This window comes from Bombus huntii, chromosome 13, assembly GCF_024542735.1.
Source record: "Bombus huntii isolate Logan2020A chromosome 13, iyBomHunt1.1, whole genome shotgun sequence".
Taxonomy (NCBI): Eukaryota; Metazoa; Arthropoda; class Insecta; order Hymenoptera; family Apidae; genus Bombus; species Bombus huntii.
In genome coordinates this window covers 2541929-2565237 of record NC_066250.1, presented here as the reverse complement: position 1 = coordinate 2565237, position 23309 = coordinate 2541929, and the positions used below count along the sequence as shown (strand labels likewise).

The 23309-nt window shown below is 48.0% G+C and overlaps 1 protein-coding gene across 6 annotated transcripts in view; it reads left to right on the top strand.

Moving 5' to 3' along the window:
- The window catches only part of LOC126872573 (protein tiptop), a 90166-nt gene that overhangs the window by 36932 nt on the left and 29925 nt on the right, over nucleotides 1-23309 (top strand). For 4 of the 6 annotated variants that reach the window (XM_050632678.1, XM_050632677.1, XM_050632676.1 and 1 more), the window contains one exon: nucleotides 17906-18037. The exons of the other annotated variants lie outside the window; for them this stretch is intronic. In XM_050632678.1, the coding sequence (XP_050488635.1) occupies nucleotides 17971-18037 (67 nt within the window). In that variant the 5' untranslated portion in view covers nucleotides 17906-17970. Of the gene's footprint in view, nucleotides 1-17905; nucleotides 18038-23309 lie in introns of those variants that run through there. 6 annotated transcript variants of the gene reach the window in all.

Below are 23309 nucleotides of genomic sequence, written 5' to 3'. Positions count from 1 at the left end.
ATTAATGTATACATCTATATTGTATCTAATTACAAAGTCGATCTAACTTTATTAACTTGATTTATGAAAGTTCATATTTTTATGAATATAATCGCGCGTGTAAAAACTCCGTGGAAAATTGCTCAATTTACTTATAACTAGTATTGTGTCGATTAGTACGTTTTAGCATATCGCGTAACGTTCTCGCTTCCTTGAACGTACTACGAACTCGCACGCGTCAATTACGCGGAGAATGATTATTCGATCCTGTTAAACTATGTTATTTAGAATCTTCTAAACGTCTCGTTTTAGAGGTCCGTTTCATCGAAGCTCGCGTGCAAAATTAGCAAGTGTCTGTAACTCGTGGACGGAAATGGAACTGTTAAAAAAAAAAAAAAAGGAAGATATATTTGAACCGATATCGACCCGATTACGAACTTTCGCGGGACCCTCGAACCGATGGTTATTCCAGCGATTTCAGCGAGACATCGCCTTGCACGGAGAGACACGTACTGGCGAGCGTGGCGGCCAGCGAACCATTTCGAATATTTATTCGTTAAATTTCACGATAAAAAAAACTCTTTGATCAAAATCATGCCACTCGATGAACGTACTATGGGTTTTATCGTGATACATACGTCATTCAAGAAACAAATTCAACGACAAAATAAAAAAAAAAAGAGGAGGGAAAAAAATCGAGAAAAAAGGAAAAAAGCGTCACCCTCCGTGAACGCAAAAAAATATTAGCCAGCCGTGATGGCGCTAATTTGCCGCGACCTGCGGCGGTTCGGTTGTTCCCGTTCTCTTTCTCTTTTCAACCCTCGTTGCGCGTCTCCTTTCCCCCTTCGCCCATCTATCTGCCTATCCGTCCGTCCGCTCGTCTCTGTCTCTCTTTCGGCCCCGCGCGATTACCCGCTCCGCTTTTTCGTCCCGACAAATCCATTTCGCTCGATTTCCATTTTTACGCATCGATTGCGCGTGTGTGCAATCGTGCCGCGCAACGAATGACCACGAAAGGTTATCGTTGCACTTCGAATTACGATCGATGCGTACCTTTCTCGTTTTGACGTTTCTGCTTCGGTCGTCCACGTGCGCGACCTCCAACGAGATGCGGTTTCCAACACTCGCCAGCTTTTTCCGTATATGCGATTCTCTGCTTCGGATGTCGCGGAAGTCCGTGGCGCGATCAGCGAGGCTGGTGATTCTACTTGAAGGAACAAGCGAAAGATACCTTCGTGGGACGAAGAAGAAACGAAGAAAACAGGAAATTATGAAATACGGGTTTATCAGGCAAATTCTCAACTGGATATCTTCGAACTCCGTTTGGTTCGAAAACGACACCCGAAATGGGAAATCTTATCGCACCTTTCTCGCTCGTTTTCGTTCTGCTGCCGATCGTCCACGTACACTAAATAAATTTTATTTATCTGTTTATTCATATTGTGGGATGTGCCGATTAAAATACACGCATTTGTAACGACAGGTAGTTACTCGATACGGATATTTGGAGAAAAAAATTTTTCCGAAATATATGCGAAAAAGCATAGTTATAGTAAATTCAGGATAAAGATAACGCCTCGTAGATCGCTCGCTCGAATAACGCGTCACTGGAGAAGATCTATGCGGTCCGAAAAACTATTAGCTAGAGAGAATAACATACGATTTAGGGTATCTAGATGGAAATGTTTGCATCTGTAATCGCGACATCGACCTAGCAACGGTTTCCAAATTTTCCAATTCTACGTTTCGTCGTATTATATCTTCGACTTATTTTTCGCGCACACTCGCGCTCGTACCGAACGCGTTATAATTACCGGGACAATTTCGCCGTACCAAGCAATCGTTCGAATAAGATTCGCCCTGCTTCGTTAACGTTTCCTAATCATTTCGCGAGCGTGCACAAGCTGCGTATCGATGATCGCGGAAACAGGCCAAAGGCAAGAGAGCAAAAACGAAACGTTTGCGATGTTGGGTGGATGAGCACGCGTACGCACGATCGAAGCGAGAATTCGTAGCAAAGAGGGACTAAAGAGGAGGACGGAGCAAGAGGGACGCGGGGCAAGGGGAAACCTGCACCGTTTTGATCGGTCGCACAGAAAATTGTATTTTCAAAATCAATTAATATCCAGAGAATAATAATACAGTGGCTAATGATCGTGCAGTCATGTATAACCGACTTGTTCCCTCCGCCCCTCTCCCTTTTCCCTTGGTTTACTCGCGATGACCCTCGGGCTACTTCGAACTGGATTCCGCGCGGGTTGTGACGCGTCGATTCGGCCAAAGTGCGTTTGACAATTTTTAATTATCGATAACGAGTTTGACCGCGAAGATAGGTCGACTGAAATGCGATGCATCGACGAACAATCGAAAACCGGGCTCTGCTCGTTCGACGATATCGTATCGTTTCCGTTGTAAGCATCGAGTTCATAAATTGTCTATTTAACACGAACGGTAGTTTGTCTCTTTACCGCGTTGGTCGCAACGATCCCGGCTAATGGTTTATCAAAGGCAGATGCGTGAAATACGATAATTCGACCGGTATGCTTTTATTCCTACGATATTCGACTAAACGCGATCGTACAAAAGTCCGTCCTCTCGTTTTTCTCCTACTAACGCTACCTGTATAACCCTTGAAAGGCAGATGGTTTTATATACGCGACAGATACTGGGTCCGAGCGGGCCTCTAGCGAAATTTTCCTCTTTAACCCATTAAACGACCAAGATTGCGTTAACGCGATATTTCATTCGCAATTTCCTTTTGGTCGATTTAGATTATCGAATTTCATTAAATCCGTAACGCGGTTACCAACTGAATTTCAAGAAATTTCTCGATATTTCTCTCGTTATTATTTCACCTTTCGTTTCAATTCGACCAAGTTGACCAAGTTTTAGGAAATTTATTTACGCACAGCGATTAACGAACGAGGATCGAATCTTCGTCGTTCTAAAGTTCCACTGTCTACGACGCGAGAACGATTTTCTCGCGAATCGTTTCATCTCGCATCGTCCGGTTTCATCGAGTACATAATTGCTGGCGACTTCGCGGCTTTCCAGAAGTTTTTCGGAAATTTCTCGCGTGGGATTGCGGCAGCGTTTCGGGCGCCGCATCGATCAAAGAAACTGCCAAGTTGACGTCGCCGGACGGCTCGTAACTTACTTTCCTTGCACAACCATCTAAATATACAGAGAGAGTCTCGTGGCGCTCCGCTTTGTTTCTCCCTCTCTCCCTATCTGCACTCTGTGTTCGCCGTAATGTCGCCAGCTCGAAAAATTCACCGAGTTTTTCGCGGTCCGCTTGCTCGGTCGGTTGCATCCATCGCCGTGGATACGTAGACGATCGCGGCCCGAATAGATGATATCTCGCAGTTAGTGCTCGAAGAAGTCCGGAAACGCGAACGACGTACTTTATGTATTCGCGATAGACGATAAATTTTCTCTCTCGCCTCTTGCCACGAGCGGAAAAATTCCACCGTGAATCACCAGTTAGATTACTCGCGTCGTTGCTCTCCGGATTTCGCAGGACACAAGTATTCTGCTATGCGCGGACAGAGAGAATCGCGTTGGCGACGCGCGCGCGTGTCCCCGCGATGGCTGCGCCATAAATCATTCTTGATGATTCTCCGCGCCCGTACCTACATACTTTGCTCCACGATTCACCGCCACCCGTTACACGAACCGTCTTTAATTTCGGGATCGAGCCGAGCCTACACCGTACTCTCGTACCGAGACGAGCTACTTACTTCTCGCACGCGATCGAGTCGTTCCGTCTACACGGCATTCGATGAATCATCCCCCTCGAGATCGAACGTCGCGTTCCACGCTACCGGAACCGCCACCAAATACGAAATTCGCCCTTTGGAGACTCGCGATCGGCGCGCTCGTTCGGGGACAGTCGAACCATCGTCGGGTTAAGAATCGCTGTGAAGCGTAAGGTGCGTTATCGCTGCGATTTCTTCCACTGAAAACAGCCTTTCAAGCTTTGTACGCGGCAACAAAAAAAAAAAAAAGATGACTGACGGAAAGCTACTGCCACGTCGAATCGTGCGTTGCACGTTTTACGATATACTACAACCCATACGATTTTTAATTATCGTATCGCAACGTCGTTACGTCATGATGAAGGATTTTCATTTCGCAACTAGTTCCATCCGCTTTTGTTTTAACGGAACGATATTATCTACCTCTCAGTGTTATCGTTAGAAGCAGAAGAAAAGCGTAGGTTTCCTCAATTTTGCTGCACGGTTAAGGAGCTAATAATCCAATATACGAGAGGCTATTAAAACTTGATTCGGACTAACGATCACGGCTACGGTCAGATCGCGTCAACCTAGGCACCGTTCCAGAGATTTTCATTCGTCTCGCCGGAACCGCCTACCGTTAATGCCGAATCGCGTGTAAGCGACTTTGACCGGTGCTTGACTGCGCGTGATTCGACGCGAATCGAAATCGCGGAGCCACCGTGAAAAAAATCGTAATCGCGTCGAGCCTGAACCATAGACGGACTCGGGAAGAAACTTAGACGAGTGGAATTGGTTGGCGCGTTTTGCACGTTAAGAAGGAAAGGCGAGAGATTACGGTCGTAGCCGGAGGAAGGCGCGAGCGTGTGCGCGTTATAGGTGAAACACGGTGCCGGGTGATAACAGCGAATAATAATCGTGCATGTTACGTCAGCGCCGTGCATACGTGTCGAGAGTGCCACCCACTTGCACGTAGATCACTCTCTTGTCTCTTCCCTCTCTGTCTATCCGTAGCTTCTCCCCCTTATCCTGCGTTCCCTCGCGACACGACGAACTGCATTCCGAGGAGGAGCTAGGATCTCGCAACGACAGCGACCACGTCGTAACGCGGTCTATTGTCGGTGAGGCGGCGACACCACGGTTTCTCGATTCTGTAGCTGCACGCGCGTACCGTCTGTGCCAACACGCGTGTAACGGTATCGAAGTCGCGTGTAAACCGGTGAATCACGGCTCGGCACGGTTCGTTGCGTGGGAAGAAAGTGGGAAGGGGTGGCAGTGGCATTGCTTGGTCCGAGGACACTGATCCTTCGCGAGAAGTTGTCGGGCTGTCGTCTACGTCGTCGTCGTCGTTGCCACCGTCGCAGACGTGCAACATCGACGACGCTGGAAAACGAGAAGGATGCGTAGAACGATGTCTGGGTGGAGTCGAGCGAGGCTCGAAGCGATCGACCTTTCAACGAGCAGGTTGTGTAGGATTCACGGGATAGGAAAACGTAAATGCGGCATAGGCATCGGCGCGACAATGTGCAACCTTGATCTTCCAATTTAATACGCGGCGTTCGAACGAAAGGAACGTTTGTATCGGTTGTAATGGATTTCCGTCTCGCTTCCATCCTGCCAACGTTTTTCCCGTGTAGCGTGTTATCGTTCCAAGCGTTCTTCTCTGCGTGTCTGTTAGATTATGCGTTTGTAGGGAAGTGGAGGGTGGACAAACGCGCTGTACGAAAGGTATTAGGTTGTTCGAGAAGTTTCTTTCGTTTTGTAAGGAAACGATAGACGCACGATGTTTTTTGTTTTATGCCGATTTATCGAATTATGCACGAACATAATAATAGAAACATTCGGAAATGGATCATACCTAATTGAACAAAATAATATAATACAAATATAAAAATTATTCTTCGTCTATTATCACCTTATGAAACTAATATATTCTCATTTTATCATTTCTTACAATTATATAACGATTCGAACAACGAGCACGAAGACGATGGGAAAGTAGCTTATCCTGATGCAAAAAAAAGAAAAAGAAAATTGCTACCGATGCTCGTAGAACACGATGACCAACGCGTCTAACGCGTTAGATAAATTTAACGTTTCGACGCGCTTCCGTTTACAGAAAATATTTCTACACGCGGTGCGTATCCTATACGTTGTACGAAGTTCGATGCGTTCCTCTCGCCCCTGTACCATCTCGCTAAGTTTCCTTCCCAGCCTCGCATAGTACTCGTTACTAGATCTACGTTCGCTTCGTACAGCTCGGATGGACTCCGTTTTAGGGCGGAATGAAAATTCGTGACCGATCGGCCCGGCTGGACGTTCGCGTTAACGTCCGGTCTGGCTCGTCGACACGAGGGATTTGGTTGAGACTCGTCAAGTCGATCGATTATTTTTGACAAGGTTGATCGATAGGCGCGCTGGCAAGCGGCGAACATCGACTGTGCGTCGAACGTTGCGTCGTCGTACGGCGAGCACGACGCTCGCATCGTTGTTAACGTTGCGGGATATTAATATGCCGGATGTTACTGATCGCCGAGCTTGTTGAACTTTCTTCCGTTCTTTGGTTCATTTTCTATTCTTAGAAAATTCCATCGGTTTAAGGAAAGTAGAAAAGAATCGTTGGAGACGCGATTTTCTTCTAACAATCTCGCTGCGTCCTTTCCATCGTTTTCCCTCGAATAATCATATTTTTCTACCATTGAGAAGTTTCTTGAGAAAAAGATCGTTGCCGATCTACGCAATCGACCAAAGATTCCCCTAAAACGTCGGACGTTTTATGCAGCCTGGCGAATAATATCGTCGAACGAGTCGATCTCTTCCACGTATCGATCGATAAATACGAAACGAAGTTGATCTATTCTTGCTGTATCAGCTTTTTCGCTTGCGCTTTCGTATCTGTATCTTGCTAGATTAATTCTGCTCTTTTCCGTATCTGTTCTTTTATGAATAATTCAGAAAATCATCAATATCCCGATCCGATAGAGTCAGCGAATCTAAAGTCACTCTTGAAAGTGTCAACGGAAACCTGAATGCGGCGTAATGGATGTGAACGCAGCGTATTTTTCATCGTTAGAGTATGTGATTTTATGAATGGAATTATTAATCGTCATAATTTGCTTTCTGTCTCCGACAACAAATCCAGCCAATCTGCTCGCAGAGTATTTACTCGTGTATTTCTTGTTTGCGAAGGAAAAAATACATTAGAATAAGCATAACTGCACAAAGTAGGAAAATATGTATTGATAGCGACATACACGAGGCTACAGTCCGTCAACTAAATAATACTTAATTATAATAATTATAACTAAATAATAACGATATCGAAAGAAAATAGTTTCATCGTTGTAACGATCACGGTTACTGTGAGAAATTTGTCTATCGTTGCGTAGTACGTTTAAGGAAGATCCCATCGCTACGAACGTTCGATCGCCACGCTCAAATAATAATTTTTTCGTCGACCGTTTTACGATTCCGTGGTACCGGCTCGTCGACCGTGTAACCCCGATTCTTCGGCGAGAAATTTCGTGGACGATCTTATATAGCCTCGTCATGGAATGCCATTCGTCAGAATTTTATCGATCGCCGTTGAAGGGGAGCGAAAGACGACGGGTTCCCGTATCGACACGATCGATTCTCATCGATCGCGCGAGTACGATTCCAATTAACCCGTTTCCACGCATCGGTGATCGGTTTACGTTTCAAGGACCTCGTAAATTCGAACGTATCGATCGTCCGAGTATCGATAATTATGATCGAGGGATATCGTTTGTTCCGTTCTCGGAGAAAGAGAAAATGACAATAATTGGCTCGTCCGTTAGCAGTCGGAGCTGGGAAACCGGCACAGTGATTCCGTCATGACGAAATCAAATCGACGAATCGTTCAGTGTCTTTCTTTCTTTCTCGTCTTATCGATCTTAATGCGTGGTTCGTCCAACTCTGTTACGCGGCATTCAGGTTTCCCTTGACACCTTCCACACTGTCTTCGCATCTTCCGACTCTATCATCGCGATACGTGACGTTGTAAATGGAATTATCGATCGTCGTAATTTGCTTTCTGGTTTCGACGACAACCACGACCAATCCGCTCCGAGAACGATTATTTATGCATTTCTCGCGTCGATGAAAAATACGTTAGGTTACGTGCATATTGCACACAATAGGAAAATACGCGTTATACCAACGTACGTACAAACTTAAAAAGATAATATCGTAACGAGGCGCGATATCGCGATTTCTCGATGGCCTGTCGAACGATATATCGATGGAGGTACGTGCGTTATTAGTATTTAATAGCTGGACGATTACCGCTGCTCGGTGAGTTGGTCAAACGCTGTACGCGTTACGAGGCTGAACATGTGGCAAGTTACAACGTCGTATATTTCCTGATAGGACGTTAATTGTGAATTTGAATACTAATTCACGCACGAAGGAATCATCGGATCGGTGAATCGAGATGCAAGGAGAATCGTTGGCGAAGATAGGACCGGTAGCCACTGGACGAACGAAGACGCGGAAGCGGTCGATATCGGCGTCGATTAGCCTGCGGCGTAGCTCGCAAGTGTTCGAACCGGGCAGAAGGAACGCGTAATCCAGCGTTCGGCCACGTGGCGGATATAAAAAGACTCGTTGTTGCCGACGATGCATTACATAATAGGTATTCCCGTTCATAAACAGCGGCGTTTAACTATGAATGAAGCAGAGGCCCGTGGCCGCCGCTCTCGCCCACTTCTACGCATACCTACAACGCTCGTCCGTGTACCCGGTCTTGACCTGCCTCAAATCATGTAAATCCTAATCCGTCCGCGCACGATCGTTAACTCCGCACGCGCGCCTCTCGATTGTGAATAATTAAAATATTAATGAGTAACACCGACTCACCTGGCGTACTTGGTCGCCGGTTAATTATCGATAGTCGATCCGCGTATTAAACCGCGTTAGCGATTAACGATCCGCAACCCGGCGTACGATTTATTTCCACGCGAAGATAGTGAAAAATTCATTACATCCTCCTGTCTACCGTGTCGGTACGCGGTATCCGAACGACGAACACGTACGCGTGGAAAATACGTTCTCGCGTCTGTTCTAACCGATCGGAACGGTATTTACGATTTTTCAATAGAACACGCGCTAGCTAGTCGCGGCCAGAGCAGCGTAAAATTTCGTCCGGCCGGATCTGCGTGTTTTCCTGGTGTGGCCGCGGGTAGCCAACCTGTTTAGCGCTGGAAGAGAAGAAAAGGTGGAAAAAAAAGCGTGTAAGAGGCTCAGGTGCAGGTATCTCCGGCGTCCGGCTCGAAAGATCGAGTTGCTCGATGTCTTCTCGAATGCCCCGAGAAATTTAAAACGTCTAAGCCGTCAACTTTTCCGCCCCTGTTGCTCGATGCGCCCACCCTTCCTTCCTTTGCGCGTCTCCTTCTCCTCGACTTTCGCCTTCTTAGCGCACGCCCCCCATCCTCTTTGTTCTTTTCTTTTTTTTTTTTTTTTTTTTACGTTTGTCGTCGAAGAATCGTGCGACGCCCGTGCTTTCGAGCGAACCACCCGATGGAAAATCCCGCTCTCCGGCAGATCGATCTCGAAATAATCAATTTTACAACGATCGGTTTCGTCCGTCTCGGAGATATCCTCGATGACAACGCAGTGTCGCAGAAAGCAGACAGTATTGGGTCGTTCGATAAGTTTATGCCGCGGTGAGTTTATACTCTTGATGACGTGTTTTATGAATAGAGCGATCAAGACGATCAATCTTGCAAGATCAAGTGCAGTCTAGAGAAGGCACTCGTGAGGAGAAAATCAATGAATCGCGAGCATTTAGATTCTTCCGGTTATTGTGCAATTTTTTTCTACTATTCCCGCGTCTTACATTCGAGTCAATGCCGTGCGAATAATCTAAAATAACGCGTCCAAGTTCTACGACCGGTTTTCATCGCGGAGATACGCGTACCATAGATACCGAATATGGTAGACCGATGGAAGCGTTCACACGACGATTCTCGCGAGACGCGGTATCTCGCGATACTCGTTCCGCGTATCTTGACAACGATACTTTTCCAACGAAGACGATGGACGAATCTTAAAAAAAAAAAAAAAAAAAAAAAAACAAGAAATGTCGAAATTCACGCGATACGTACGCAGCCTGCCATACGAGTACCACTCGTATCTCAGTGTGAAACCAGCCTAAAGCGTCTAAATAGCGGAAAAATGAACGATACGAATTTATTGGACGACCTAATAGAAAGCGTGTTCGTGTTTTTCGTCTCGTATAAGACGAGCGTTTGCTCGATCGAGCCGAGGCTCAATGGTCGTAGCCGAGTGGAAACCAAGTTTCGAGGTTTGCCTGTAGCCCCGGTGGATTGACAGCTGCGACGAGTCATCTTCCACCGCGTCATCGTGATCGTCATCGTGATCATCATCCTTATGGACGGCGGGCCACGATGATTGGCTGAAAGCGCATTTGTTTCGTGACGCAGCAGGGGCGAGAGCGCAGCGAGTTTCGTCCTTACACATACTCACGAGAATCGTACGTGCGTGTTTGTAAAGGAAGAGGGTGACGATACTCGGCAACTACAGCTCGCGCTGCTTTTACCGCGTTGAAAATTCGCCAACGGATCTAATTTCGATCGCAAGAGCGAGCAGAAAGACGCGACAAGTTGTATTTTTTCGATACATTGTCGATGGATCGCGTATCGTCGAAACTGTCTTTTTATAAAATTCAGTTACATGGTTTGCTTGGAAGATATTCGCGTTAAGTTACGTTGGTTTCAGAGCTTTCGATCGCCACGTTAGACGCGACGTTGGATTTTGTCAGAAATTTCACGCATTTGTTACTTGTTCTCGCCGCCAATGAATCTCTGCAAGCCGGTGTCGCTTATTTCTCGAGAATCGAATATTCAGAGACGAATAAAGGACGGACTCGATCGGTTTCGCCTGGCCGGAGATCAAGTAACGATCGAACAGCTCGGAAAAGAGTAGTGCAAAATTTTCCGCCCATGAATATCGAGACGTATAACTACGGAAAGACGGGCGAGGGACGATTTCGCAAACGCGAGTACACGCAGTACCGTGTTGTATAGACGCGTGGACGATCCGTAGCTGGAAGGTTGCTTCGTCACTGGACGGCCTTTGGGCTTCGCCGATGCATCGGGCGTAGCGACGAACCGAGACGGGGCTATACCGACGATTCGGAGGAAAAGAGAAATACGATGTACCCGAAGCAAAGTATCCGTAGCGGCAAGGATAATAAATAATAAAGGTATAGGTACGGGAGATTGATGGCTGCACCATGACTGACGTTCCATCAATCACCTCTTCGCCCTTCTCACCAAGGATCGACCGTCTTCGTTCCAAGTACCTCCGACTTCGTTTTCTTCTTCGTTCGTCCCTCGACCATTCGCTCCGTTCCATCCATTCCTTTTCTCCCTTCGTCCTCTCTTTCCGTAGCTTTTTTCCTGCTCGCTATTATCGTACCGGTCCTTATTAGCTAGCTGCCTTTCGCGTTCCTCGATGAATCGAGAAATGACTACCTACCGCGGCCCGAAGCTTTCTCGCTCGCGGGATCCCACAATGACTGCGCTATTTCCGAATCCTCTTATTTGCTGTTCACCTATTAAACAGCCGGCTGCCCTCTGTGCTCGCTCTCGTCTCGTGTTTTCTCATTCTTCCAGCACCAACCAACTGAATGCTTCCAACTCGTGCACGACGACTCGCGCTAATATTATGCGCGGTAATTCGTGCGTACGTTGATCGCCGGCGACTCGTCAGGGCGATTTTGGAAAATAAATATTTTCGATCCATCAAATTTGACGACTGGATGATGCAACTACCGTAGCAGCGATATCGCAACACCAACGATCCTCGTGCATGCGTCTTCGTGGAAATTACGAGAATACCATTTTTAGCTTCGTCGATGCGTTTCAATCTTTTCAAATACGATATTCTCCGTATCGCGTAATTCTTACGAGTATATTTTATCGTAATTAAGTCTAAATTGAATCGTAAATTCGTGGGACGAACGACCGTATACAATTGTTCAACTTTCGATCAACGGTAACTCAAGATAAAGCCGCATAGCGTTTTGCGATACCAATTTCATCGTATTGGCAGTGTAGCGTCTGAGACTGAAGGAATCGCAAAATTTAACAAAATTCGTACTCGTTGTTCGTCGTTCTAGTCGCGTGACGATCGCGTTTATCCAAATCGCTAATTGTCAGGATGCAGCGCGTACTCGTGATATATTTTCCGGAATCTAGTGGTCGATCAACGACTGGTCAACGGTGCGTAACGTCACTTAGAGAAGAAAGTGGAAACGTTGGCCGTTTTGATTCGCTGCGAGCCAGGAAGAGCCAGACCTCTAGGGCCAAAGTATGGAACGTAGAAGTAGAGAGTAGGAGACTGCTGCCATCCGCCAACTAATCCGTCCCCTTCGGCGTATGGTGAGTGGCCAGGACGTATCAATCGGAAGGCTGGTATAAGTTTCCGCCGTTGTGGTCCGCCGGTACGGAGGTTAGCTGTCGTGGTCAGTTTCGAATTGCGGCGATGTCAGTGACAGCTGTGCTCGAGGACCGCGTATTGAACTCACGTCCAGTCACGCTCCTTTATACCTACTTACCTTGCCCCCTCTTGCCGCCATTTGCTCTCTTTCTCTCTCTCTCTCTCTCTCTCTCTCTCGCTCAGTTTCACTATCTCTTTTCATTCTACCGCACTTTCTTCTCTTTCCTTCTCCTTCTCCTTGCTCTTCGTCTCTTCCGCACACTCTTTCCAATCGAGTTTGCTTCGACTCGCCCGGTCCTGTCCAAAGGAAAGCTTCGATCGGGTTCGGTTCACCTAATGGGACACGCGTACAACGCGCAGCCAATCGGTAATCATCAAGCGGACAAGCTGCAAGTACTTTATTAGGACGTATCGTTATTTTTTATCTCGCATCGTTTCCACTTGAAACGCACCTTTTGCTCTACCATCATTTTCGATTTCCTCGGAGCAAAGTTCTCACTCGTTCCGGCCGACAATTTTCGACTCTTTCGAAGCGAGTTTCTCGAAATCGATCGCGGCCCGACTCCGCCTAATTAAAGCATCTTATTCCCCGCGTAGGGATTACAGTATTTCGGCGATAAGAGAATTTCAGCGTATCGGAGAGAGCGTTGCCCGAGCAGAGTGCGTTTCGCCGTGAAAGGCGAGGCAAGCGTGGAGAAAAGGGTAAGAACAAAGAGAAGAAGTCGCGACAAAGAGAGAGAGAGAGAGAGAGAGAGAGAGAGAGAGAGAGAGAGAGAGAGAGAGGTACATAACAGGGAGCTGTTTAACTTGCCAATTACTGAAAACCCTGGCCCATCGAGACGAGTATTAAACGGGCTTCCGACCACGGCTATATACCGACGTTTCTATTTTCCTTGGCGAACGTTATCCTCGATACCTCTGCGCTCTTCTCTTTCGTTTGGTAAGAAGGCAATACGACGAGTAAGAGCGAAGGAGACGGCATGATTTCACGAGTGCGTTGCCTTCTCTCTCGTGCTCTCGCTTCCGTTCGTCTATGGACGAACTAAACTCGGCATAACGGCGGCAAGAGGAGCAGGCACGATATTACGCCAGCGAGTCGACGATGCTCCGGAGAACGAGATCGGTGGTCGTAAGGAAGAATAGGGGACGGGACTCGGGTCGAAGCATCGGTATACGTTTCGAGACGTTCACGACGTTCCAGGACGGTCGCTCAGGGACGCTTCGACGCAACGAGCGAGCCTTATCTTCGCTATACGCTTGTAGGGGAGGTACACGGGGTGCGGCGTATCAAGCTTTCACGGTTACTTCCGTTACTCTTCGACCGCCTAGACCTACACAACATACCTGTCCTCGTTCGTTACAAATACATCTTGCTTCTCTGTTCGTAGCTACGTAGTTGAAACACCGTATCGCCCGCCGTAAGATCCAGAGTTTCCTTAGCTCGACAAAAAACAGGCACACCCTTTTTCTCTTATCCGGAAACCGCCTCCATTTCGTATTTTTGAAATTTACGAATCCGTCGGTCGTAAGTTGGTTCGCGAAGAGGCTGCAAAGAATGTTATTTTTCCTCGATTCTTATGTGGCTGCGTATTTTTGGAAAGCGATCGCCGCGGTCGACGCAGAAATTACGAAAACCGTGACCGAACCGACCATCCGTACGAAACAAGCGCGAACGCTCGGCGCGAGAAGGATAGGCGACACGGAGCGACAAAAAGGGGTGTCTTGACGATTTATAATCGGTGACGAATGGGCGCGATCGCAGGGAGCCCTCGTCTCTCCGGCGTTTTATAAATGTCGCGGAGCAATAAAGACGCTCGATGGATTAGCCGTGAGCCTGGCATTCCAAAGGCAACGGATTCTATTCTGGTGATTTGAAACCAGGCACGCGCGTCCAATGAATCAATCGAAGCCTCGCTTTTTTCTCTCCTGTCTCCTGTCTCGTGCCTCGGCCTCTTCTATCTCTTCCGATACCTTTATAGTTGGCGAACGACGGACGTTTCCACGTCGGACACGTTCGATTCTCGAGATTCGTCGAATCTACGAATACGCTTCGTCGCGCGCCTTCCTTCAGCTTCGCTCTTTTACGGTGCGACAGAGGTGCAGGCTGGTCGCCCCTTTTCCACCGGAGTCGAGTTCCTCCCCGGTGAACCTCCGTCGCTCTCTTTCTTCGGCGACGCCGTGACACGAACACGCGGTATCCCCCCGCTGTTCCAAGAATTCACGTACGCGTCATAAATAGTGGCCTGCTCGCACTCTGCCGCCTCCACTTCCCCTTCTCACCCCTCCGCTTCGATTTCTCGCACGTTTCGACGTTTTCCAATATTCCAAACTGCACCGATTCCATCTGGGGTCCCTCCGAAGCTTCTTCAACGTCGCCCTATTTTCCTGTCTCTTCTTTGCCATTCGCCCACCCCCCTGGCGTTTCTCCGCAACCTCGCGAGTATCGACCGCGAGTATCGTAACCGCCACTTTTCGAATTCCACGTTCTTTTCGTCAAAAGGACGAATCGATGACACGGCAGTATGTCAAACGTTTGTTGCATCAGGAATCCGTGTGTGAGTGTGCGCGTGTGTAATACGTATCTATTGCGACTTTCGTATTATACGCGTTGGTCAGTGGATAGTTCTCCAAACGATCGTATATCGAGAAGAACGATGGTTGGGATTGATGCAGAAAAGCGATCTTTTCCTTCCGCGTTATTACAGTGGTCACGAAGTGTTATCGAAGAAGGAGCGACGAAGTAACAGTTGTGTGTAGGGACTTGGGAATATTTATTAGATGCTCTTGCACGTTTATGCGGTACTCGCGAATGTATTTGAACACGTCTGGTAGGAAGCCTCTAAGAAGATGTTAGAAATCATAGCGGAATCTTTCGTGCGTTCGAATTTAATCGCGCGCTTCAACTTTTAAAAATATCGTATTAACTTAAGGAAATATATCGAGCTTTTTACAATAGCAAACAGCAATTGATTATGCACCTGAGAGCAGTGAAAAGAATTTATGCAATCGTACGTACGTCCTATTCGTTCTTGCCTACAAGTTGTAACCAACTTTTGCCGATAAACTTTTAGACAAAACACACGGATCGATCGTCTTCCATTTCAAAGCCTGTAAAAGTCTTGCAGTAATATGGTAGTTGTCAATGTTTCCCAAAATTGTTGAAAATCCTCCTTGATCTCCTCGCATAATTTTATTTACTATTATTATTGTCATTATTATTTACTAACGAACGTTAACCCTGTAACGCAACAAGGGAAACTAAATGTACAAGTTACAAAGTTACAAAGCTATAAAGTTGCGGAGGTTATGTTGCGAGTGAAACAAAACAAAACAAAACAGGAATATGTCGTTCAATATAGAAACGTGTCACATTATAAATAATTAAAATAATTGCAAACACCAAACGTGGGAAGTTGCGAAAGGATGCGGAAAAGAGATCGACTCGATCCGATAATGCGTTAGCATGTGTACATAGCCTGATAATCGTGTCCCCGTTTCTGTATTTATTTATCCATTTATTTGTTTAAACGAGATTTGTTTAAACGATAAACCTCTAAACTTTGACATATAAGACAACAAGACAGGGAAAGGCTGAAGCAACGAATTTCTGAAACGCGCGTGTATCTCTCTGATGACGAAAGTGACTGCGCATCTAAAAATCGAGTCGGATGAGTAACGCTGGTTCTTTCAAAGACGCACCGATCCGTCTTGTCGAATGGAATTGGCGCCAAACGTTTTACGAGCATGCGCGCCACGTTTTAGCGTCCTCGGCGTGGGTTTGTTGTGCGTCGACCTTTACCTAACGGCTCTGTCGGAGTCGCAGCGAGCTCCCTTAGCTCCTCTCCGCTCCCTTGGCCTCCCTTCTGTAACTACCGCCGCGCAGCCACCCCCGTCGCCAACCCTGACCTGATTTATGGGATTCTCCAAGTGTCTACCCTGCCGACGCGCGTTTTCGAGCCTCCCACCCGACTCTCTCCCTTCCGCTTTCCCTCCTGTCTGTACGCGCAGACAGCTGGCTAGCATTTTCACGAACGCGCGTTTCCTCTTCTCCACGCGTTCCGATCCTTCTCCACCTTATCGCGCTTTTCACGAATCGACTTCGATCTTTGCTCGATTCCTCCTAGTTTTACTCGTTTGTTCCCTTATTCTTTAACTGCTCGCGCGTTTTCTTCATTTCTCTTTGGCTTTTTCTTCCAGAATTTGTCTTCGTCGCTCGACTCGGTTAGAGATCGAGCGGAAAAAAAGCTATCGGAATATTAATCGCGATCTATACGTGGCGTTGAACGATCTTCGAACGAACACGATACCGTCCCCCTGGCACCCCTGTTCGAAACGCCTTTCTCCTCTCTCTCCGTTTGCCCGCTAGATATGGCCGAGTAATATACGAGCACTGCATCTGTTCCCCGTGTGACGCAACGTCCTGCCATAGATCACGCTCAGGCTTTTAGAGAGTGAAGGCTGTTAAGAAAAGCGCGACGAGGACGGCGCGCGGACGCTGCACAACGAAGTATAAGAGGGACGAGGACGAAAGGATGGAGGGGCAGGCAGGGAGGGAGAGAGAAACGGAGTAAGGTTGAACGAAAGAGCATCGGAGATCCCTGTTACGGCCGAGAGAAACAGGAAAGCGAGAGAGGGAAAGCGTGGGACAAGGAGGGGCAAAGGGGCTGACAGGGTGACGTACTGTTGCCGTTAAACTCGGCAACAGACTACGACGTAAAGAGGAGTAGCTGCGAGTTCGCGACCGTTTCTCTCTAGAACGTCGCGACACGGAAAAACAGACAAAGACTCTCTCCTTTCGTCTCTCCTTTTTATCGATTAACGATCAACGATTCGGAGCCAACGAATACGTAGACAGATATCGTTCGTTTGAAATTCGACGCGACGAGAAACGCGTTTCGATCCGGTTCGGTTCAATTCGAGAAGCTCGACGGTTATTCGCGGTGGTTCGCGACGAACGAGAAATGCGACGAGAGAGAGAAAAAGAGAGAGAGAGAGAGAGAGAGAGACCAAGAGAAACGAAAGGGAACGCGATGGTAGCCCGGCGATACGCCGAGAAGCCGTCGCGCCGCGCCGCACGACGAACAAACCATTCAGCCGAGATATACGAGCGAGAGTTTGTTCGCGCTTATGGCCTGCGTCTGGAAAGAGGGTGGTGTGGGCGGAGGAGGGATACGAGGGGTGCGTGAAGGGAAGAGAGCTCGGTTGCCGCTTTATCGGAGCACCCTTATGCCTATTATGCCTCCTCATCCCCCGATGGTAGCGGTTTAACGCGGCCATCCCCTTGCCGCGCTAGTCGTTTGGTCGGTCACGACGCGCTGCCGAGTACGGCCGAGTACGAACGAACGGTGTCGAGTAGCGGCGACGACGGCCGACGAGTACCGAGGTCGGGCGACGGCGGGTGACGCGGCGTGGCGCGGCGCGCGAATTAAAACGCCTCATAAATATCTGAAACAAAGGCGGCCGCTTTCGAGGGCGTACGGTGGAAAGATATACGGCCGGTTAGGATGGCTGGTAACGGGTGGATAAGAGAAGGGTCGGGAATTGGTTGTGGTTGCGCGGGGGACGCGATTCGGCCGTTTCGCCCATCGTTCGGAAAAACACGGCCAAAGAGGGTGGAAAATTCTTTTCTTGTATCTGGGCTCGCGTTAAGCGTAGTTTCGTCGACCAACGAATTTTTGTGACCATTCTGACTTTTTCTCTTTCAGGTAAGTAGTGGTCTCCGATCGTTTGAAAAGCGAGCGGCCCGCAGCCGTCGCACCGGACGGGAGACATGCGCAGCAAGCAGCAGCCGAGGCCTTCTTTTCGGTGGCCGCAGCAACGCGGCGATAATCTTACCGGTAAATATCTTAACCCACGCAAACGCACGTAGCGCAGTACGCACGAGCACGCACACGTATTCCCGTTTGCACGCATTTTTATTTTTCCGTAGTAATTGTACGCGCTTCTCGCGCGTTTCCACGTTACTTCTATGCTTTCCATCCTTGTTTCCTAGATTGACAGTCGAACGTCCGTATCGCTGACCTTCGATCGGTATAAAGACAATGCAAACGCGTTAACGAGTACGTATCTACTTGCATGCGTCCTTCTTTCGCTATATCCACGTCTGACTGCATAGCGTGCGAAACTTTCCATCGGCTACAGCTAAATGATTTCCATTTCTTTGCTCTTCCTTTCGCTGCCCTTGATGGTTGATTCATAAGTTACGGCAGGTCGTTGTTAACATGTTAACCGGAAAACACGAGTTATATCGCCGTCCTTGCTTTATTTTTATTGAAAATAAATTATGCTTTTCGAGATTTTCCACTCGATTTATCGGCTCTTAATTCCCCGATTACAGCAGAATCCGGTTAGCAGGTTAAAAAGATAAGTATCGTACGCTGTTATCGCGTAGAGACCGAGTCGAGCGTGTTTCGTTATTCGGACGAGTCGACGTCGAGAAAAAGAACTGTCGAAATGGTAGTTCGCGACGCTGTCGCACAGAGCGTGTGCGTTCTACGTCCGTGCGTGCATTTCGGTGGAGAAATTAGAAATGCCCGGAGAGATTTATTGCCGGTTGCGCTGCGCGCAATTGTCGCAAAAAACGGGAGATCCTCGTCGCTCGTTTCTATCGAGAATCGGTCCACGGAACGCAAACCAAAGAGACGATGATAGTCCTGAAACGAGACTCGCCTTTCGTTCCCAACGTAAACGCGGCGCGCGTTCTTGCCGCTGATTTACGATACCTCGAACGCACATAATTATCCAACGAAACGTTTTGATGGGAAATCGTTGTCCGTTCGACGCGATAACGTATATCCGTGTTCGTTCGAACCTCGCGCGATAACCGGGCCCGAGTGCGACAACGCGGTCAGACGCAGGCGGCTGCATCGGTGCTTTCGCTTCGGTCGAGAACGGAAGTCGCCGCTTGAGATCTACGACGTCGATGGATGGATGACTGGGATGGTCGATGTTCGGTTACGATCGTCGATCGCGATGATCGATACGAAAACCGTCGAGAAACGAAATTAGAAAGATGTCGTGATCGGTTCGGCTTTCACGGGGCTTTCGATGCGATTATCTGGCTGATTAATCCGAAAATATAGACACACGCTAATTATTCGATCGTAGATATTTACGCGGTCGACTTTTTATAAACGCAACAGAAGCGATCTGATCGGATAAACGTACAGATACGGTCCCGCATCGTGGACGCTGAAACGACTACTGCTGTGCGTATTCTTCGCCCTTACCCACTTCAACCTGGGACACCGTATTAATTCGCATACGGAACAGGTGGCAGGAAAAGAGGGCAGACGGATCTCGTGCCTCGAACACAGAAGATTGCGACGAAAGCTAGTTCGTGCAAGAAGAGGTTCGATGGCGAGCGCGTTCTAGAACCTTGGATGACGCTCGAGACAGGGCAGAGATATCGAACGATCGCGTCGCTCGAAAGCGGATAACCGACGCGGATAAAGTACAAGTCCGCGTGCGTGTGCTGGACAAACGGGGTCGTCGAGGGACACGCGACTCCTCTCTCCAATAGCCTCTAGCAGGGAATCGTGCCGGTCTCGGCGATAACCCTCGAATGACGTGACAAGCGAAATCCTGTATCCACGGTCCGGCTGGCGCGGGATATCGGCGGACGTCTAAATGAACCGTTGTACCTTCTGCTTTGATTTCAAAGAGCGGATCCCTAACAGCGGAGGAATATTCATTTAAATATCTGTCGATACTCGAGTCCGACGCGAGGGTTGCACCGATGTCAGCGCCGGACTTATGTGCCCTCCGCGTTCTCCGTTCCCTCCTCCACCTTTTCCCTCCTTTCCTCCTGCACCCGCTGCCTCTTTCACCCTTCGCCCCTGCTCTCTTTCTCCACCTCTCTCCCATTCCAATCCCGTCCCCGTATCCATCCCCGTCCTCTTCTACGGCCGCACGCGTACCTACCTGTCTACCTGCCCGCGTTATATGTATCTATACACGCCCACCAGTCGACGTCTGATCTCTGTCGCGGATACGTTCAATCCCGCACTTTGTTCGTCGCCAGTCCAATTCTGTACGATCTCTTGGTTACTTCCCCTCCAGTGTCTTCTTTCGTCGCTTCCTTTCCTTTTTCACGCCTCTTTTTCTTCCCTACTTTCCTTCGTTCTTTCTCCATACGAGCTGGCTCTTTCCCTTCGATATTTTATATATCGTACGTTTACTTGTGGGATAGACCTATTGCTACGTAAAAGCGTACGTGAAAATTTCAATCGGTTAGTTGTGCAGAAATTCTCCAACTTTTTAAATTATGTGCTTCTACGATAGTCGTTAAAAGAAGACAGCTTCTTCGTATCGCTGTATACACCGAACTAGTTCGGATAACTTGGATCGTCAATCGATAGATTATGTTCTACTGCGAACAAATGCGAGCAACGTTGTCGTCGATTGCATTCGCGGAGGCGTAACCTCCCTTACAGTATCCATAGTATCTCGGAGGAAATGATAAAAATCGTAGCTTGAAATTTTCGTTCGTTCTTCTTGTTTTTTTTATTTCATTTTGACGCACTCGTGTGCGCAATACCGAAGAACCTACGTCGGTTAAATAAATAAATAGATAAAAGATAACACGTAGGAGGAAGAAACACGCTGTTCTTATTTCTTCGACTTTTCCTTAGGATTATCGTTTTGCCTCGGTTCCCATTCCAATCCTCTTTTTCTTTCCGTTCTACTTTCGGATTCTCCGCTTTCGTCGGTTCTTCCCCTCTCGCTTTTTCCTCTCGATTTTCCTCGCTCACTCGCGGTTTTCAAACTTCTTCGCGATTCCCTTTGCGATTTCGCGCTTTACGAGCACCGTTTTCTAAAGCGAACGCGTGCAAAGCAAAGGAAAAGTAGCGACGAAAGTAAAGAGAAAATCGAGCGGAACGTCTCGGGGACGATCTTCGCGCGATAGCAAACACCTTTCCGGTAGCCGTAGGTGGGTGGCGGTGAACCGAAACGGTTAGCGCATCGACGAGGTAGATAGAGACGAACGGGCGGCGGTAGAACGAGAAAGGACCGCCAGGGGGTGTGGAAAGGAGCACTTTGCGTGCGTCGTTTAAGAGAAGCTTAATGCCGCCGTAAAACGCGCTAACGACCGACTCTCAGCCCTTCTTCGTCTTTCACGAGCTATCGTCGTTCTTTAGCTTCCGAAACTGTATTCCCTCTAGCGAGACACTCTGCGCCGTCGACGTTGGTTCCCATCTACGAACAGATTTAACATTCCTTTTATGCATCAGAAATCACATGGCCACTCGATCGTCGCGATTTCCGTTACGTGACGCAACGATTAAACACGTCGCGGACGAACGAGTTTCCTCGTACGTTTCACCAGAGAAACATTCTGCGCGATCTCCATTTTCCTACTTCTTTGTATCAGATACTAGTTGTGTCGTTGACACTCGAACTTTCTTCCACAATATTTCGCCAATCGATAATATCGTAATATTATTAATTTTAGAACAGCTGAAAATAAAAATGGTCGTTGCAGCACAACAGTACGATCATAAAGTCATCGAGTGATCGGAAATAGTGCAGGGAATCGACAATCGTTTACAACCAAAGAAAACTCAACGACGCGGAACTTTTTCGAATCGCGACGTATCTTTTTCCCTTTCACGAAACGCGGGCTTTTTTATTGTTTTATTAGCCGCGAATCGTCGATCGGCTACTCGAAAGTCGCGTTCCTTCTTCGATTCTCTCCACCCCGTCCATCTCGACAAAATGCAAATCACGAAGTCGGAGCGTCCATCCCCAGCAACTTTCTACCATCGGTCTATCACGATAGAACTTTGACGAATAAATACGCATCTTTCTACGAATCTACATAATATGCTTAGCTTGGTTTTTTCCCGATCTCTGGTTACCCCTGAAAGAGACTCGATCGCGTTAAGTCGCAACTCGAGGCAGTCGAGTAAAAGATCGCGCGATCTCTCGTCCCGCGACAATCGAATTATCCTTTTCTTTTATTTTTCGGCAAAATAAAAAAAAACATACCGTCGTTAATTTTCAGTCGATACATTTGAAACTGTTCATCGTGTTACGTAATCGCCGTAAGTGTCTTAGTAATTATATCACCAAGTAACTGCGTTTAACGAAACGATAAAATTGCGAAACCGGAGCAGCAGTTGCTTTTGTAAAAGCACTTGATTCTCTTCGACTAGCGACACGTAAAATTTTGCTAATAATATTAGTCCAATTGCGCAACACAGCCCTGGCACTTGCTACGTGTGCGTTGCTCTCGCCGCGGGTGTCGTTCGCTCGCGTCGCGTCTAATTGATCCGAATCGACGCGCCTTCGATACGTCATCTTCGATTATAAAACTGGGAGAAGAGGAAACAGGACGGACGACCGGCGGAAGGAAGGGCGGAAGAAGCAACTGTACTCCCCGAGGGTAGCGCGCCGTATATTCCCGCCCTCTCGACAGTTTCTCCCTTCGCATTTCCGCGGCTAGTCCTACTAGCAGCGTTTTAATCCAGCGAACCGACGTCACTCCACCGCCCCGAATAATCAGCCTGAAATTCGTTGCGAGCGTAGGCAGGCGAATTGTCGCGAAACGCAACAAAAGAACGAGATATTAGTCGGCTGCGGCTGTGCGGCTACGGCTGCTGGCCAAACTGTACGCTCGGGAACCGTCGCGTCGCGACTAGGGAGAAAAGTACGAACGACTATACGGGGACCTGCGAGGGCTGACATCGTCGACCGCAGTTGAATTCATCCTTCCGGGCTTGGCGGCGACGACCACCAAGCGCAGAACGCGATTACGATCGCGCCAAGGATAACAAAGACGACGTGGAATACCGTAGACAAATACATAATTAGACCACGCGTTGGAGGAACTGGATGGCCTTGTACCTTGCCGTGACGATCCGCGCGCTCGATTATCTGGATCGCGATCTCCCGTTTACCAATCGATTAATAATCTCGTTTTCTAGCTTGTGCGTTTGCATATACGCCACCGCGGGACGTTGATTAATCGGCAATTTATACCGCGACATAAGAATCGGCATTTTTCTTCTTTTTCAATTACGCCTCGTCGTATCTGGCAAAATGTCCAGGTTGAAAATTAATCAGAAACGGAGAACGGGTTTCGCGGCGATTAAAACCGTTTCGAAC